At 38.2% G+C, this 19,325-nt stretch overlaps 1 protein-coding gene across 3 annotated transcripts in view; it reads right to left on the bottom strand.

Moving 5' to 3' along the window:
- Positions 1 to 460: 460 nt before the first annotated feature.
- RPRD2 (regulation of nuclear pre-mRNA domain containing 2) overlaps positions 461 to 19,325 on the bottom strand; it is a 49,939-nt gene continuing 31,074 nt past the window's right edge. Inside the window, exons 3-11 of one of the 3 annotated variants that reach the window (XM_073323257.2) lie at positions 16,626 to 16,726; positions 15,070 to 15,147; positions 13,623 to 13,675; positions 12,567 to 12,693; positions 10,749 to 10,924; positions 9,752 to 10,037; positions 9,076 to 9,336; positions 8,261 to 8,464; positions 461 to 7,319 (exon numbers count right to left, since the gene is read on the bottom strand). In XM_073323257.2, coding sequence (XP_073179358.1) covers positions 4,597 to 7,319; positions 8,261 to 8,464; positions 9,076 to 9,336; positions 9,752 to 10,037; positions 10,749 to 10,924; positions 12,567 to 12,693; positions 13,623 to 13,675; positions 15,070 to 15,147; positions 16,626 to 16,726 — 4,009 coding nt within the window. In that variant the 3' untranslated portion in view covers positions 461 to 4,596. Of the gene's footprint in view, positions 7,320 to 8,260; positions 8,503 to 9,075; positions 9,337 to 9,751; positions 10,038 to 10,748; positions 10,925 to 12,566; positions 12,694 to 13,622; positions 13,676 to 15,069; positions 15,148 to 16,625; positions 16,727 to 19,325 lie in introns of those variants that run through there. The other 2 variants (XM_073323258.2, XM_073323259.2) reach the window with 2 other exon arrangements.

Genomic DNA, 19,325 nt, shown 5'->3' with positions numbered 1-19,325 from the left:
AATGCAGAATTTAGCAGGCTCTTATTGTCCATAGTAAGTGAAATGCAAAAGGTAGCCAATTAGCATAAATGGCAAAAAGTAAATTCAATTTAAAATTCTTTCCATTTTGATAATCTAGGTTAGGCCAGCTAAAGCAATTTGTTAAAAATTAATGACCATGCACCTCTGAAGTTATTAAAAATGATACTCTTTAAATTGCTTCACATAATTGCATCTTGTGCTATGCAGATACAGACTGAAAGTGAGGTTCTAGCAGTAATCACGGAGACCAGCTTCTCTCAAGGCTGTGTAGCCAGCTATTTCTATCCCCCAGCCAACAAAAAAGGACAGGAAGCCAAGACAACCCTGAAAATCAACATCATCACCCTTCAAAATTACATGGCAGAACAGAAGAGTATGTACAGAGGCCAGAAACCAGTAAACTGGTGCAAAGATCTTACTCTTTTGAAAGGAAACCACACCAAGTAAAGTACACTTTATTAATATGCAATACAAAAATAAATGGGGGCAGGGGAAGTGTTGTCTCAGCCCACAGGTATTGGTAGAATATTCCATTTTCTGTATTTTGCTCTGCAAGTTAACAGTAATTTCAGATTTGCCTCCAAACACCGCCTCTCTGTAAAATTAAAAGAAACAGAACCATCTTCCAACAGTTTTAAATTTCTTTCAGTCTTCAAAATGGTCACGGAACCTGAGCTGCAGGCAGATTCTTCCTTGTGTGTGTTTGTGTTTTTTTTTTGTTTTTTTTTAAAGAGTTTAAAAAAAAAAAGGGTTAGGCCACACTAACCCTAAACTTGTAATTCAGCAAAGATGAAACAAAGCCTGGCTGTTGTTCTATACTGCAAAAAACTGATGTTCTCTCTTCAGCCCAATATTGTGGTCATTTTCACGGATCAGGCAATCTTACACCCCCTGTACACTTAAATAGAGGTTCCAGTTAAAAAAGAATATCAAAACATTAGAACTAGTTATTTTATTAAATGTATTAATACACATTTCAAAATGATCTGCAGTTTTATTGTCGCTTCCTCTAATGCACGTTGCTTTCTCCACACGGAACACTTGAGAATATAAATCCAACATATCCAATTAATCATAACAGGCACACAAAAAAAGCAGCCAGTATTTACAGCAGTTTTGAAACAACAGCACTGCAGCTTATTTTTGAATAATTAATTTCAGGATATGATCATTTATTCTGCACGTTTTTTAAAAAAATTACCATTATTCACATTATCTAAACAGGTTTCTCACACCTGAACAATGTTTTTACAGGTAAAGAGTCTCTAAATGTATTTAGATCACAAAGTCAGCCACAGCCGTAGACCGGCCTCTCTGATATACAACGCACACCATAGCATATCTGGAATTTTTCCAAAGAGGCAGGTATGCGTACTGTATATCTGAGGGGACCGTAGAAATCTAAATGGTGCATATTCGTAAATCTGGTGACAAGAACAGCTGTATTACACTAGCAGAAGTCTAGAACAGGGATACATTTTAAATGTTTATAACCTCTAGTAAAAGTTAATTCTACTGATTGCCGTTAAGCTGTACCAGTGCAATGTTTGGGTTGTCCTCTCTGTTTCTAGAACAGCTGGAGTGCACACTGAAGGCTGTCTGCAATTTGATTTTCTTCTTTATGAAGTTATGTCCTTCATGAGACACACTGTTTCATGCTTTATTTAAAAAATACATGTTTATTTCTTTTTCTTATAAGGTGAAATACAAAAGTTCAAGAACGGTGGGGAGTTTAAATCACAGACACAGGAAAAAACGCCTTCATGTCCAGAAATAAGTTGTGTGGTTTCTACATATGTACATGTGTCTTCAGTTACTGTAGACAGTTTGTTTAAAGTAACAAGCACAGAATAAAATGAAAAACCTCAAACAAAAAACATGGAGCTTTCACCATTAAAAGTTTTTTTTTTTTTACAATAAGTTTTTGTGTCTTTTTTTTTTTTTTTTAATCAGTCATTTTACTTTTCAAGTTACCCAAAAAGCCACCTCCAAGAGCAAGGAAGCTACTCGCCAGGCATGTCAGATGGCATGGAGAGCAGTTCTTAGATGGTGTCACCATCTGATTTTAATAATTCCTTACTTCGAAATCACCACTTTAAGCAAGAGCAGCAGAAACAATTCACATTCTTTTATTCTAGAGGGAATTTTTTTTTCTAGTCAATATTGGTTCCATTCTTACATCAGAACCTCCTGCGTTTTTTCAACCCCTGGGTTTCCTCCAAAAAAACATCCTTAAGCTATGACTTCTCTGAAACTGTCCCTTCAAGCCAGGATAGATATTAAAGCAATGGGATTGTGTAGTTTAGGTTACTGAAAGCTTCATTTAAAATGTTCCAGTAGAGCAAAGAAGTTGGGCTAAGCTATGCATCATTTCCAATATACATCAAAAGCTGTGAAATTTTTTCAGTTTTCGTGTTGGACATTAACATTAGATATTAAAATATATCCATGTCTTACAAGTCCTAAAATTTAAGAGCTGTATGGCTAGACTTTGGGCATACAAGGAAATGAATGCTAAGCTAAGCATTCTTCCATCTTGGGTTGTTTTGTAGGTGAGCACGTTTATTCTCACTAATAAGAAATATGATCAGACATTCTGAGTGCTGGTGTATAGGGAACTGAGTTATATCATCTTACTTCATATCATAGGATAAGCAAATTCTCACATCTTATTACGTAGTTTTCTTGCTTTATATCTTTACTGCCTTGTTTTTTCCTTCTGAACATTTTGCTTAACTTACACGAGCTACCCTCACAGTAGTACTTTGGTGTGTTATCCATTCAATAATCATATTGGAGGTTCACTGAAAGGAGCTGTGGTGTCCAAAGAGAACAGAACTCAGAAGGAACAGAAAAGGAATAAATACTGTTTAAATTTAACCCAAAAGTTTAAACACTCAGTGTTTGCATGAATTACACATGCAGTTACTTTTTCAGGAATTCTGTTTAACTGAAACAGTCCACACAACAAGGTGCACCATTCCATGATGCTGCCTAAATACAGCCCCCCTACAGACCAGCAGCAGCGACGTCTGCTGCTGACTGCAAAATGAAGTGGAACGCACGTTTTTGTTCTAAGATTAGAAAACAGAGAAGGTTTCTACGCATTGGCACTATAACATCATTCTTTCTGTAAACCCAGGCCAATTCAATAAAATACACCCATACAACCTTCCGATTCGCTTACTTGCGTATGCAAATATAATTATACATATTATATATATTAAATAAAACACACAGCCCAAGCACAAACAAATGCTCTGCCATTTTCTCGTTTTGTAGTTATTTTTATAGATATTTTCCCATACCTTTATCAAACACTAGTATGTTGTATTCTACTCACTTAAAAAAAAATCAAAGTAATTCCAACTCCACACAAAGTCCTCTATGCACATGGCAGCAGAAGTGAGTTTATGAAAATATGTGGGAAGAGAGTTTAGGTACTGTTTTCACATTGCTGCATGCAGTTTCTCTCTCATCTTACATGGAACTATGTGCTTCAAACAAAGCACACGGAAAGGTGTGATTACAAAAAGTGAAGAATACATGTAAGTCAACGATGCTCCCAGCAAAAAAGTAAATATCGTTTACTAGACCTGCCCTAGCTCTGTGATATAAGACAAGAAAGAAAAAATACGATGCAGCTTGTACATGCGAATGCAGGCGTGTTTCAAATATACATTGTATACATTAAATGTGTATGTGTAAGCAGATTTGAGTTTTACCGCTAGCTACCTCCCTGCATCCACTTATTTCAAATGCATTACTTGATTTATATTCAGCAAAATATAACCCTCTTAGCATGTTGAGGAAGGAAGCCAAGTTAGAGATAGGAAGTGCACATACTTTAGAGACTGTTTTCTGAAACCCAACTTGGGAGAAAAGTTCAAGACCCTCAGTGGCAAAGCTGTCAACTGTGAAAAGCAGAGGCTTTTTCCTTTTGCATTTTGAGAAAGGCAGAAAAAGCAAAGAGAAGGGCTGAAAAACTGACCATGTTAGTTGCCTACCCTCTCCCTATTCCTGTCAGCAAGATGGAAAACAGCAAGCAGCAAGATGTTCCAAGGCTTCATAGCAAGGGACCGACTAAGCAGATATCAGTGAAAAAAGTGACTGATTAACCTAACAAAAGGCACAAGGAAGGGTTAATATTTCTATTGCCACAGGGAAGGCTTTGAAAGCTTGGACCCTTTATCTTCCTTAATCAACAGTAGCAACAGAGTTCCTTCCCCCATCTCTATTTTTTGACATGGGTTCGGAGGACTCAAGAAGCAAAACAATTTGGTAATCAGCTAAAAATAACATCCCAACATCGCACATTCAATCATTTTTTACGACTAGAAGTTTTATTTCAACGGCAATACTCTTCGGAAAATTCTTATTTTTTGTTAAAACATTTTGCTAGATTTATGCCAACTGGGTGGCTTAAAAAAATAAACAACCAAAAAAAGTATCAGAACATATTTAATTTAGAAAAATGTTATGGGGCTCTTTAAGGAAAAACAAACGTGAAAGCGCTACTTCCACTGCTCTCTAGAATATCCAAAATACCTTCACTTACAGAGATGCATGTCTGTTTCAGTACCTGGGAGGAAAGAAAGGGCGTTTTGGTGCAAAGAATGGAGGGCCCCTTCCAAAAGGTGGCCGAGGCCTTTTTAAGCTCTGAAATGGTTCTCTGTTTATGAAAGGTTCCCTAGGCCTAAAGTCTGGTCGTGGGTTCCTAATCATCATTCCACTCCGGTTTACATTGTCTCTATGAGATGGGCCAATGGGAGGAACACTATGGGATGGCCCAAGCTGATCTCTCGAAAGGGAAGGTAGGCCTATGTTTTCTCGAACCCGACCAAGGGGTGGACCACTGTGGTCTCGCTGAGGTGGGGCCACATGGTCCCTTGGTCCTGAATGCACATTAAAATGCTCTTTTATAGTTCCTTGATGAATAGTACCATGATCCTTGGAAAACGTGACACCACCATGTTCCACGGTCAGGGGAGGGGCAGGAAATGGAATGCCACTGTGTTCCCCAGAAGGTGGTGGCGGGGTAGGGAATGGAACGCCACCATGTTCCACAGAGTGAGGTGGAGGGGGAGGAGTAGGAAATGGAACCCCGCTATGTTCCACAGAAGGAGGAGGAGGGGCAGCATGAGGCAATGAGAGTGGAGAGGATTTTTCTTTTGAAAAAGGATTAGTGTGATCCACTGATGACATGTGTGGAGGAACTGAGTGATCCCTAGGAAACAGGCTTCCATGATCCTTGGGCGGAGCAGATGGGGGCCCAGCAGGTGTACCAACTTGTTCCCTCTGAAAAGGAGTTCCATGCTCTATGGGAGGAGGTGGTATGTGACGCTCAAAGGCAGTGCTGAAATTATTTGTTCTGAAATTGTTTACACTCTCCTGAAATTGTGGCACGTGTTCTTTGTACTGTGTTTGAAAGCTGGCAATTCCACTGCCAGTACCCATGGTGGGCAGCTCAGTAGCACTTGAGGGCCCATTATCAAAAGCACTACCTGTATTACTTAGCTCAAACCAGCCTACTCTAGTTGCCTCTCGCCCGTGTCCTCTATTTCCTTTCCCAAGAACTCTGATAGATTCTACTGTCTGAATTGGTTCTCCTGACATTCCCCTATTGGATGCATTATGGTAACCCAGAGTTTCTATGGGGGCTCCTTTTTCTTCAGTGCTATCAGGCAAGTCTAAACAAGATGACGACACCCTAGTTTCTATACGATAGTGTTCCTCTTGCTGCTGCTGCTGCTCTCCTGTCGAAGTTCCAGCTTGGCTGAGACTAGACAGGCTAACCCCCTCATGTGAGCTACCTTTAGGAACCTGGCTAAAATGCTTTTCCTCAGAAGGCTTGCGAGATGCATTTTTAAGCATGTTCTTAAACTCAATTGTTGAAGTGGCAGAAATGGAAGAACCTAAAGATTTCTCCACACTGGATGTGGGTGGTCTACCAGCAGGATTTGAAAGAGTGTTTTGAGGAGAAAAGATTGATCTGTGAGGAAGTGAATGGGGAGAGTCTGGATACTGTTTCTGTGCCAGGCCAGAATGTATCACAGATTTTGATAAATTATTATGATTGGAGTCTGGTGTGAAAAACACATCATTCTTACTGGGTGAAGGGGAACCATCGGATCCAGAGTCATTTGCTCGTAGGCTGTAACTTCCATACATTCCAGAAGACGATGACAGCGGATCACAGCTCTCATTCTGATCAAGAATAGACCTCATAGACTGAGGAAAAGACGACTTCACACTAAACTCTTGTGCTCTTTGACCGTAACTAGAGAGAACTTGCTGATACTCTGCAGTGTCGGAAAGCTTACTAGCTTTCAAAATGGATTTTGAAGGCTTCTTCTCCAGGTTCATGATGGCAGATGGTGGTGGCCCAGAATATTCAAAGTCACGATAATCTTCATCTTCTTGAAAAGATGTGTCTGGGTAAAACTTCTCCTGAGGAGAATCCATTAAAGAAGAAGGTATTTCCATATCAGACGATTGCTTGTACATGCTGGCTGGAGAATCCCTGCCAAGACCGAAAGACCTATAGGCAGGCACAGAATTAGACAGTTCTTGGGAATATCCATCATCTCTGCTCTGAGGAGGGGACCTTGTGCTACTGGGAGTAGAAGATCCAGGGCTTATAATCTTTGATAATAAAGACATAGTGTCAACATTGCTTGATGTTGGTTTATCCATCATCTCATCTTGGGTTGGCGTTCCACTTCGTTCATCACGGACTGGCGTTCCATCCACATTGTCCATAGAGGTGCTAGTAGGACCACGCTGAAAGTCAGATGAATGGCTTTCTGATGTGATGTTGGACCCTAAACTGCTTAAAATTGGAATATTCAAGTTTAGACCACTGAAACCAGGGTTTCCCTTTAAAAAATTGTGTATCTTCATTTCCAGGCTTGGAGAGGTGGGTTCTGACTCCAGCTTTGTTTTTGAAATCTCAGAGGACTGACTCAATGGGGTTTCTGTTGGTAAAAGGGAAGGACTGGTAGGATGGGTACTGGCAAATCCAAGGGAATTTGTTGGTGGTTTAAAACTAGAACTTGAAAGCCCTGGGCTATGTCCAACAGGAGCCTTGTTAACCGAAGTTGAAGAAACCTCAGCAGTAGAAGAATTTGGAGAATAACCAATATTTTTGGACATAAAAGACTGAGTATTGGAAGGAACATTCCTCCCTTTCACGCAAGAAACAGTTGTATTGGCTGGTGATGCTGAAGTGCTCTGAGTTGCCGTTTCACTTGATTGAGCTGTATTTCCAGCAACGCTTTGAAGTAAGGATGACAAACCTGGAGAAAAAACAAACCAAAAAAACCATTTTAATTAGATATTTTAAGAGGCAGAGTAACCTACAACCATTTCAACAGAAAACTCGTGGTAAGCCATAATCATGATTGGTTTTGTAGGCAGAGAAGCTACAAACAAATTTTTGAAACTGACATCTGAGCCAACAAAATGGTTAGACTTTGCCATCTCTACATACTATTGAATACTAATTACTTTGCATTCCCATAGTGCTTTTGATCTCAAATTGTTTTACCAATATAAATTATAACACACATCTAAACCACAATCGGTATTATGTCCATGTTACAGCTAGTTAAGCAGAAATATGGAAGTGATGTTCTTAACCAAGATCATACGAGCAAGTAGCAGAGGGAACCCCCCTCCCAGAATCCTAGAGTCCTCCGCTTCACCGAACCCCATCCCAGAGCTAGGAATAGAATCTAAGTGGCACTCACTCATGGGTCCCCTGCTCTGCTACATTTTTTCCATGCACCATAAGATTTTAGCAAACACATGCAATATAATTACTTGGCTAACTGGAAAGTCAGGGTGAAGTCCAGCAATTAAACATATTAACACTATTTGCTTACTGTGCAACAACAACAACAAGATTTAGTCATAAAAGTTGCAACTAATAAAGCAAATATAAAATGTCCCAGGACGGTATCCAACACCATCAGATTTTAAAAAGGTTTTTAAAAGATTAAACACACAGGAAAACACTTCCCAAATCTGTTGCAAAATTGACTTGCCCATACCAAATACACTACCTTGCAAAATGTAACTTAAATTTGGAAAAAGTGTTACATAATATAAGCTAATTTCCTCACGGATAAACTCATTTCAGGAGCACACAGTGGGATGCTTTAGTATTGATGCTGCCATCCAAATACAGATGCTAACTATTTATACTGTGCAAAAGGAGTGAATTTTAAATACTTACCTTGCAATGCTGGTGCAGTCTGGGTCTGAGTTTTGGAGAGAACTGATAAAATGCTTTCAGGAGTTATTTCAACTTTGGAAAGAATATTTGCTAACGGATTTGGAGGACCAGATGGAGTCCCCACAATAGGAGTCTTCAGGCCACTAGTAAGAGTCGTGGGGCTCGTTGGGGTTCCTGGGGAAGGTCTTGATGCAGGACTGACCCCTGGGGTGAAAACATTTGCTGCTCAGAAACACAAAATGCTACTTTCCAAGAGCAATGAAAAAACAGTCAATAAATACACTGCTCATACATACTGCTTTGTTAAGGTAGGGTTTTCTGGCTAAAAATTTCAACAATTACTAATACCAGTAGAGTTGAAGTAAGGTGCTAGTGTAGGCAAGGCTCCTGAGGCAACCAGCATTTAACATGACACTGTTAATGTCAGCAGCTGTGGAAACCTTGTCTACAACTAGTATGGCCGCCTTCACTACTGCAGTGTTAAAAACAGTAGAAACCCTAGCACAGACACACCCTAAGATCACTATGGTGCATAGACGTGGGTAGCACCATGTCCTACTTTGAAACGCTACACTACAGATCGCCTTAAACCATTTAAAAGGAAGCATGTTTAAAACTGATTTTGAGAGTGTGTTTAGTTCCAATATGTCACAGCTCTCCTGAAGTACAGACTGAATTACAATTCAATGTTTTAGTTCTAAAATGTTACAGAAGCAAAAGAAGATCTGACCAACAAAGTTATTGCTTGTACAACGCAGAATTCTGTCTCTGCTGAACAGCACCACTCAGTCACAACCTGCAATTTAGACACCCACCTGTATTCTTCATAACAGAAGTTAAGCTGCTAAGAATGGAGCTGATCTTTGCTAGGTCAACGTTGGCAAGGTTTGGCAGACCAAGTGCCGGTGATGGAGGGACAGGCGCTGTGCTCACTGTCTTGGGAGTTGGAGGAGTCTGAGCAGGAGTTGTTACCGCTGGTGTAGCAACAACCACTGTGGAGGATGTTGCTTTTGGGACACTTTCAGTCTTTGCAGGTGCTGAAGAAGGAACAACCTGTTTCTCCTTCCTCTCCTCCACTAATTCAAATATAGAGAAAAAACATGGAATGTTCAATCTGCCTCACAGAATTCTTTTGGCCTAAGAGCTGCAGGCTTCTCAATGTGTTCCAGGTTTAAAAAATACTAATGTAAAGACTCAGAGGAAAAGCAATTGTTCATGCTCTTTACTGAACTGTTAGGGTGTGTAAGGACAGCCTCATGAAGAGAGCTTTTTTTATGCTTGTTTTTTAAGTTAGGAATATCTGGGTCTGAATTCCCTGGTTTTTGCTGGAGGACTGGCATAGTACCAGAGCTGCAGTATTCCCAGAACAAGGAAAGTTTCTCAACATCCTCTTGATTCTAAATGAGGTCTGGAAAAACTGTTTTGCCTAAAAAGTTTTGTGGATAGTATAAAACTATTAGCCCATTTTACTGCTACTTCCACAGAACATACCAATAATTTTAGAGGCATCATCTTCCACATCAGACAGTTCCATGTCCTCCACATCCCGATTATCTGCCACAGGTTCCGGAGATACAGACTTCTCGCTTTCCACTGCTGGAGACTGGATGTCATCCTCTTCCCCCATTCCCTGGAAAGGGGACTCAGAACCAGTTGGAGATGGAGCATCCATACTTGGAGAAGGGACAGGAGACTCTTCTGGATCAGGAAGAGTTGCTTTCAATTGATCTAATTTTTTCTTTAGATTGCTCACTCTATTGGCAAATGTTTTATAAGCCTAACACACACAAAAAAATGATATTTAGCTTAGTGTCCTTTGTAAAGAAGGAAAAATAACACACCTTTGAACCATTTCTATAGTATTAATAGCAGCATATTCAACTCCCCAATCATCTCTGCCCCTGCATTAAGTATTTCGCTTTTCAGTATGGCTTGTAGAGCAAAAACCTCAGAAGGGTTATTCACGTGACTACTTTTTCCATTTAGTTAATGCTTTTGTTGGAAGAATCTTTTCAAATCCATAAACTATCACATTTGATACAATGCTTCAAGAAATGAGGAAAACCTTCAGTACCCAAAGGTCACTCTCAGATCTAGATTACCAACAAAGGTGTTCAGCTTCTCGAAGTTAACTTTACACTCAGCATAACAAATGAATCTTTTCTTTTTTCACATGCAGAGAATTTGCAAAACATATGAGAAAAATGGTAGGTCAAATTATGAGCTCCTATCAATCTTAACAGCATCTAATTATCTTATTAGTTGACCTCCATCATCTCTGCTCTCCTTTTAAACAATCTGTGTTATAATCTCACACAATTTCTACTTCATTCATTAGTACACTGAGATTTTATCACTCATTTTTCTAGTAAAGAGTTTAACAAATGCAGATAAACCTCAATTATCAGTTTGAATTCTGCATTATGTCCTCTTATTAGTAATGCTGTACCAATAAGATATTTGCTATTGGGGAAAACTTTGCACTTACATTTGCTACCACCTTGACTTCCTTATATTGTGCTTCATAAAAGATACCAGCATTCTCAAGCACTTCAATTAGTGAGGGGCCATTTTTCACCTGCTTGTCTAAACCATTTACAAATTCTTCTAACTTTGAACTCGCTTCTTCAAATTCTTTGGAGAACTTTTTTCCTCCTGTTTTGTCTGAAAGAGATAATATTAATGACAAATTACATTATGCACATTACCTCCCCTGGAATACACAGAGCTCTTCTCTCACTCACTCACACACACTCACACAGAATAATTAATATTCAGTAAGTTGGTACGTGCACCTCATAGTTTTTAGCAGATAACTAGTGTAATAATTGGTAATTAAGTCATGTAAAGGCAAGGCAACTAGCAGTCTGTATTCTTTGGTTTTCAAGCCAATGATTAGTAATAACATCTAACGTGGATTTAAAAAAAAAACACAAAACAAAACCACATTCTACATGCATGTGGGGCCACTAGAGTTAGCCTTTTGAAATTCTACTCTTCCAATCATCTGGGGTCAGTAGTTTTGATCTGTTTAGAGGGGCAAGAAAACATTATTCAGTTTTCTTTCACCATTACATTGGTAGAACTATGTTTATGGGCTGCTACATTTTTATGACAATTTTGATAGGCTGCAGTAACTGGATACCAGCTACTTTTAAAGCAATTCAATTTTACAATGAAATTTCCTATTCATTTGGGCAATGAAACTAAATTTGTTTACTCCCTTGTAACGTTATTTCCAATCAAGTTTACACAGCTTCCTAAATCTTAAATTATTGTAGCTTTATTCAAGAACTAAGCAGCTAATTATTAAATCTGTAATGTTAAGTTATGGACTACTGAACACATTAAGAAATCCATGCATTCTGAAACACATACTCTGTACTGAGGAAAACCCTGTAACAAACAAATCCTGGCCATCTACAGTTTGTACTTTGTACTTGCTAGCAGCTGTTGTACATATAGGGACAGATTTACAAAGGTATTAGGTGTCTAAAGCTGCAGATGGGCATTTTTGAAAATCTCACTAGGTGCTTATCTGCAACTTTGGACATTTAAATAAATACCTTTGTAAATCTGGCCCATAACTCTTATCTCCATGCAGGTTATGTACTAAACTGATGAAGTGTTCCATCCCCTTCTCCTAGCCAGACTACAAAGGATGGCAGCCTACTTTGGGTATCTTCAGTTACTCCTTTAGCTCAAGCAGTAGAGATGTGCTTTTGGTGCTCAAGCTCCCAGGTTCAATCTCACAGTTTAAGTTACTACATCTTGAGGACAAGTGCTCTGAAGTTCTGTACTTCAGACCGTTAAGGGCACGATGTGCATTTTTAAGTTATTTGAAAAATAAAAACATTCAATACATGCATTGGACGAACTACATTTTTAATTAAAAACAACTGTAGAAGGATTACAAGATCTACTACACATGAAAACAGGATATTGGGAGACTATGTACATTAGGACGCAGTTGATGTGCTCATGACTGAAAACAGACACATTTCTGTCCTGTGACTTATGAAATACTAAAGTGACAGCTAAAAAATTTGCGGTATCAATACTGCTGTAATGTACTGGATCACTAAAGTAGAATACCACAGTACTGCATTTTTTAAATAAAAGGAGCTGATACCTCTGAAAATGGGTTAATTGTGCTTTGACATCACTTAGCATTCTACAATCTGAAATTCATTAGAGAATAAGCAGAAATCTAACCTGTGATGTAAAAGAGCCCATGAATTACTAAAACTACGGATACGTTTTTGTTTCCTTTGATAATATGACTGCCAGAATACACAACTTGTACCTTTTAAGCATTTAAGTGTTTCAGTGCTGCATACATCCACCCTCATGGTGGAAAGCTGCTTCTCTTTCAGTTCTATCTGGTCTTCTGAACGCTTATATAACAACAATTCATCAACAAGCGATTGTGGCTGAAAAACAAGAACAGCATCCTCATCACATTCTGCAGAAGAGAAGCCCTAACTTTGCAACGATAACATTATGGACCTGTTTTTAAGTAACAGAAATAAATATTCCATTGAAAAGCTGTCTCTGTATCAAAGCAGATGTTTTTTTACTATTCTGGAATAAACTAACTCAGAGAAACATATGGTTTAAATTCATAACAAATGGAAATGAAATGAACATGGGGGTGATCAGAACTCTATGTCTCGTAAACAGGAGAAAGATTTGCCGGCAGAGGTATGTCAGTTAGGAGTGTGGGGAAAAAAATTACACCGTCAACTGACAGAGCTGTACAATCAAAAGCCTTAGTGCAAATCCAGTTATACTGGCAAAAAATCCATTTGCCAGTGTAGCTAATTCCATTCATGGAACTGTTCTAAGCTATAGCAGCAAAATAACGTTTGCAGTATAAGCTGCATCTCCACTACAGGGGCTGCAAGTATAAATCTACCAGTAAATACTTAAGTGTATAGACAAGGCCCTAGTAAGTGTTCCTATATTTAAACATACATTAAAACAATAGGCAATCATATAATCAAACACATTGGCTACAAAAGCGACAGCAGTTCACTCCTCGCAAGAAGGCAAACTGCTTTCTTGCAGCAGATAACTCTAAATGGTGTGAAAGAATTAACTGCCTTTACTAACTACCTCCAATCCCTAGCTCTATTTCCATGCCCTGTTTTTAAATAGCACCAGCATACACGATGCTTTACAGAACAGGCTGCAGCTCTGCAGAGTTTGCAGCCTCAGGGCATTGTGGGCACTATACAATAATGAACAAATCAACTTCAACACAAGCCCCAGTGACTCTTGGCTATAAACAAACTAGTCATGTAACTACAGTCCAAGGACAGAGGTTAATGCAAAAGATGTTTTCACTGGTTAAACTTACTCTGAATTCAGCAACAATCTTCGACTTTAGAGCAACTTTTGGATTTGTGGATGCTGTTGGTACACAAACGTGTAAAGAAATTAAGATATCAATTACAAGGATTAAGTAGAACAAACACTCAATACTGCCTGCAATCAAAATTCAGAAGAGACTGTTCTCTTTCAAAAACCTTTTAAACACACTTCTATGCAAAACATACACAGGATGCCATTTCATTATATTTCCCCCTCCACACAGATGTCACTCAGAGTTCTATCTGCCTTTCAGACACGTTAGAAAGCAGAGCGCTATGATTCAGAAGCCAACAAGTTAGACTGTGGAGTTCCTGTATTATATATGCACTACATAAACAGTTACTGTGAAAGCCTTTTCCAGTTCTATTGTACATAAATGTTCTTGTAATGGTTCATTCACTAATCTTGAGTGCTAGTTTATAATTCTCTGAAGAGTTCCTGAACTCTAGACATAGAAAACTGACCCTCTGAGTTTAGTATTTCCTTGGGATGACAGATCACTTACTCCTTTACTTGAACTAACCAATCTCCCTCCTAAAGATTTCCCTGCCCTTACAATTATGTTCTAATATCTCACTTTGCGATTGAGAATCTGAGGAGAAAAAATATGGAATCACATTTCATGAGCTCTAAATCCATTTGTTATTAAAAAATAGCAAAGAAATGTGCAATAAGATGATTAAATAAGAAATGCTAACTCCCTTGTCCACTTTTGTTCTAGAAAATGATTTTCTATACATATTTTGTGGCCGAATTCTTTCTGGTAATCCAAGATTCCAACCCTCCTGCCCTCTTTTATTGTCCTCCTAGTCCCAATAGTCTTAGCATTCACACAGAGTGGCATGTATCAAGTTTTACATCTAATGTTCCATCATCTTGCTTTCTTGCCAACTCAAGGATTTTCCGTATTACAGTTATTGCAAGGTTAGAGACTGATATATTAGAAATGTGGTTCCAGCTAGCAAGCTGTACTCCTGATAGTTTTGAACGATGATTCATTAACTGCACTGCCTCACTGTAAGTATTCCATTTATCCTATAATCTAGTTTGCTGTTGAAGATGTATTCCTGAACTTGAAGGGAATGTCCACCATGTTTCACTGTTGCCAATGTACATGGTTATCATGTCTGTCTTCTCTTCATCTCTGAATATTCTAAAGCCAGTTTTCAAGAAGTTCCACCAGATCTTTTCTCTACTGTTCATAACTTTTGCTCTTTTAAAATTTTATTCACATTTCATTCCTTAAAAAGTGATTTTCTAGCAGCAACTCCTTGGTGTTTTACACATGTCAGTAAGGAACTTCACAAGCCTGGAAGACACAGGCTTGCTCATACTTTAGGCCAGGTACTTTGCCAGTTTTGCACTAGTCTTTCTTCTGTTCCTCAAGAAGGCATTTTTAATATTAGTTCAGGTAGTTCACATTGTTTCCTTACTTTGAGATTTCTTCCACGGCTTATTCGGTTGTTTGTTCAGATTTTCTTTCAGCTGCTTCTGTGTTTTGAAAGTGGTACCTGGAAAACATTTCATTTTTTGCAGTCTGGCATTATGGGATTCCTTTAAAGGTCTCTGGTTTTGGTGTCATATGGTTGCATGGTAAAAGATTAACAGAAATTTGTTTTAAAATCCACAAACCAACTTCCCTAGATGAGCTGTTGAATGCCCAAGACAAACTAAGTTTACTCAGGAATACAGCAACTTCTATGACAGACATTCTACTTTTAAAGCAAGTTTCTGTTCACCTTTAAAAGAACAGAGGATTCAGCAATCACAGAGATTGACACAATTTTCTCTTTAAACTTTTAGACAATGACTTATTTATGTCTGGCCCAAAAAAAGCAAATAGGAAAACACAACACATTTCAGGAGAAATAGTAAGGTATGTTGTTTGGTAGTTTAAATGAGCAATTACTTACCCGATGTCTATATTAAAAAAACATGCATCCAACTGAAAAGTTTCTTGCAAAACAGTGTAATAAGAAATATTTATTAAATCAACTTTAGAAGTGAGCTGAATTTTTTTTTAAATTACGAAAGCTGTATGAGATTCCAAATCATTAACAGAATACATAGATTTCACTTTTATAGATTTGTAATGTTCAACTGAAAGTCTTTTCATTCACCAAGAAGCAAGTACAGTGTTTTGTATTTCTCAAGTAACAATTACTGACCCACAATCACATAAAGCCACATCTAAACCAGCAACAGAAAAGCAGTTTTCACTGTCAATAACGTAATCAGGGAAAACAAAATCATGCACTCATCTCCTTCACACTCAGAAAGAACAGATTTTCCATTATTTAGTTTTAATGTGCATGTTGCTTTCAGTTAATATTTGGAATCTCGGGATTTTTTTAAAATATATTTACATGAGTGTCTGAGGACTTTTTAACTATTCCGTACTCTAGTTAGTGTTTCCATATTTTTTTTCAAATATGGTAGATGTTTTACTGATAACATTCAACCTTATTACTATAATCTACAGAGAGAAAATGGAAGAGATTATTTTTACTATTATTATTCCCAGATGGAATTTTAGTATCAACTGAAGTTTTAGATGTAAAGTCGGAATGTCCCAAAACCTCAAGGTAAAGGGGTAGAGCCAAGGACACAAATTCCATACAGTTAACAACTAGCTTCTGTGTAGGCATGATGCTCAGAACTCCTTTAGGATGAAGAGTCACCTTAAACATAATATACATTTTCTATCAACTAGTACAACTGCAATTTACACTATAGCTAAAAATTAAAGGATTTAGTATTGGCTTTATTTAAATGGAAGGATTGTCCAACAAATAATTATCACAAAGCTCATTCATATTAACCTACTAGCTTTCCTTTTTATTAATTCCTGAAAATGCAGAAAGAGCAATGAATGCATTTAAACAGTGATTAATGAATGTTTTATTTTATTGACTTCAAACTATTTAACGACTACAAGTACATACTAAATTAGCTTATATGTTAAGAAAGGCAAAAGATAAAGACTTACTTAAAGCTTCTTTTAGTGCCACAATGGTTTCTTCAGGGTATACATTTCTGTCTTCCCAGATTTTAAAGATTCTTTCTATAGATTTAGAAACTGATGGATCCCTGAAAAGAAGGGCATACAATATTAGTGTATTTTAACACTATAAATTTCCATTATTCTGCAATGGAAAACTATATGCTAGAAGTGTAATCCCAGTGCTAAAGAAAAGCGAATTTCTAAAAGATCTTTGAGATATGTCAGTCTGTCTGTAGGTAAGCCCCAATTCAACAAGATACCTAAGCACACAGGTAACTTTACACATGAGTAGTCCCATTTAAGTCAAAGGAGCTATTCTTATGCTTAAAATTATGCATGTGCTGAACTTGGGTTAGAGAGGTTAGCACACAGAAAACTAGCAATTCTATCCTGAACACGATAAGGTATTGTCCACATGGGAAAACTGCCTGATATAACTATTATGGAATAGTTCCCCATGAGGACACACTAATCTGGAATAAAAGTGACTTTTATAGAATAATGAATTACTCTGCTCACAAAATAGAGTAAAAATTCCAGAACAAAATCACTTTTAATCCAAAAATAGTGTCCACGTGGGACTTATTCCAGAATAGTTAAATTACGTCAGAATAGTAATTCTGGAATAGCTATACCAGTCAATTCCCTCCATGTAGGCACGGTCTGGTACCATTATTCTCTAGAGCAGTGCTACTCAAAGTGCTGGTCCGCGAGCCATCAGCTGCCAGTCTGTGTGCACATTGGAAAAAACAATTGCCGGTCCCCCACATCAGATAGCTTGAGAAGCACTGCTCTAGAGAACTTTAGTCTCAGATCACATATCCTCCTTTCTGTGCCCCTAAGAACCAGTCAGTTTTGGAGATTTTGCAGTTCCACCATCAGGAACACTGATGTAGGTGCGTAGACATTTTATCCACAATCTCACAAGATCAATTCTTTCTCAAGCCAATTGTCTTATCTTGGTAACTTGATTAAAGGGTAAATTGATAGGAAAGTGAAATAACCTACCTACCCACAAATAACTACTCTCAAAGTATACAGATACCACACCTGAGTTAAACTCACACAATTCTCACTATTTAAGTTGTCTCATGGTATCTCTTGTACATGTAGCACGATCAGATCAGTCTGGGCAAAAATACAGTCAAATGTAAAATTACTTTTTGATTCAATGTATTTTGTAATACACATTGTAAGAAAACCCTACGATGCAAACTGAAACAAACAAAAATAAAAGAATGTGAAATAGACAATTACAAGATTTTAGGGAGCCTTTAGTGTTCCTTAAAACTGACACCTTCCCATTTCTCATAAATGTAAAGGCCATCTTTTAAGATTCAGGTTCAAATTCTGTCAAAAGCATGCCAGGGGCACCTGTTACTTCAATAAAAGCCCCATTTAAGTATCCAAGGGCTGAAGTGGATACTTAATCCAGATCTTGAAAAATCTACTCCCTCACGGTAAGTGGAAACCTTTCCCAGCTGAGTACCACCAACTTCTGCAGAACAGCACTCTCTCTTTAAGTTTTGTGGCCCTTACAGTTGAAAAGACAACTTTCCAAATGTGAACAAAATATTAATCTAAATCAGCAGACAGACACCTCCAAGGCCTCCCCAAATTGCAAGCAGACTGACATTAACTGTTTCACAGAGGCTTTCCAAAACTCTGTGGGCCACAGTGAAATTGTCAAGTATTGGCTAAATTTCTTTCTGCTGCTGTTTGTGGGAGTTTAGAGAAGCTGCGTAAATATATGTAGGCACTGGACCTGTTAACTAGGGAGAAGGAACTAAAATACAGAGGCTGGTCAGGGACAGATTAACAAAGATTCACACCAACACACTTGCAAAAGCTAGAGGAGTTCTGGGGGGAAGCGGGAGAAGACCACAAGAAGAAATGCATCTTCTCTTTTCCAGCAGCAAGAGAGCTCGGAGGGGGAGGCGTCAAATTTCAGATACCTTATTAGTCAGAGGTCACAGAAATAATCTAAGCAGTCTCCTCTTTGGAGGGAGAGGGGATTGGCTTGGTTTTCCACCTGGGATGCTGGGGCCCTTCAGTTTAACCATCTGGCTATTGTATTTGGTAAATTTTTCTAGGAGACGGGCATGGATGGTTGAGATCAATGGGATAAATTTTAGTAGTAGTATTTCGAACACCCTGGGGGAGAAAAGGGACAGAAAAAATATAGGGAGGGAGTTAAAGAATAACTACTTCGGCAAAGAGAAAGATATAAAGGGGTGGTGGAGAAAGACAGAAAACAGACCCTTTAAATAACTGAAGAAAGGCTACACCAGTATGTATTATAAGATGGAAAGAGTAGAGTGAAGCTCGGAAGGGAACAAAGGGAACGCAAAAACAGGTAGAGTAAATTACATTTTTAGAAATGTACTATATAAACTAATATGTTACAATTAAATACAGCACACAAACACAGCACATAGCTGTTATGTTCCCTTCAATGACAGTAGAGATGGCTTGGAGGCCTAGGTATTTTTCTCTAAGGCTAGTAGGCTAAGTCTTTTGGCTAAAGTACTGAGTAATTTTTTTTAAGCCTTAAACTTAAAAGTTGCCCTCTCAGTGACCAAACTGAGATAGCAGGAAGGTGGTCAATGCTGACAGAATTTGCACTTTGAAGAAAAGCACCTGCGATTATCTTAATTTTATTGAATACCTGACTGAAAATATACA

Source organism: Lepidochelys kempii, chromosome 24 (genome assembly GCF_965140285.1).
Source record: "Lepidochelys kempii isolate rLepKem1 chromosome 24, rLepKem1.hap1, whole genome shotgun sequence".
NCBI lineage: Eukaryota > Metazoa > Chordata > Testudines > Cheloniidae > Lepidochelys > Lepidochelys kempii.
The sequence above is the reverse complement of the archived record's forward strand: the minus strand, read 5'-3'. Positions and strand labels throughout refer to the sequence as shown.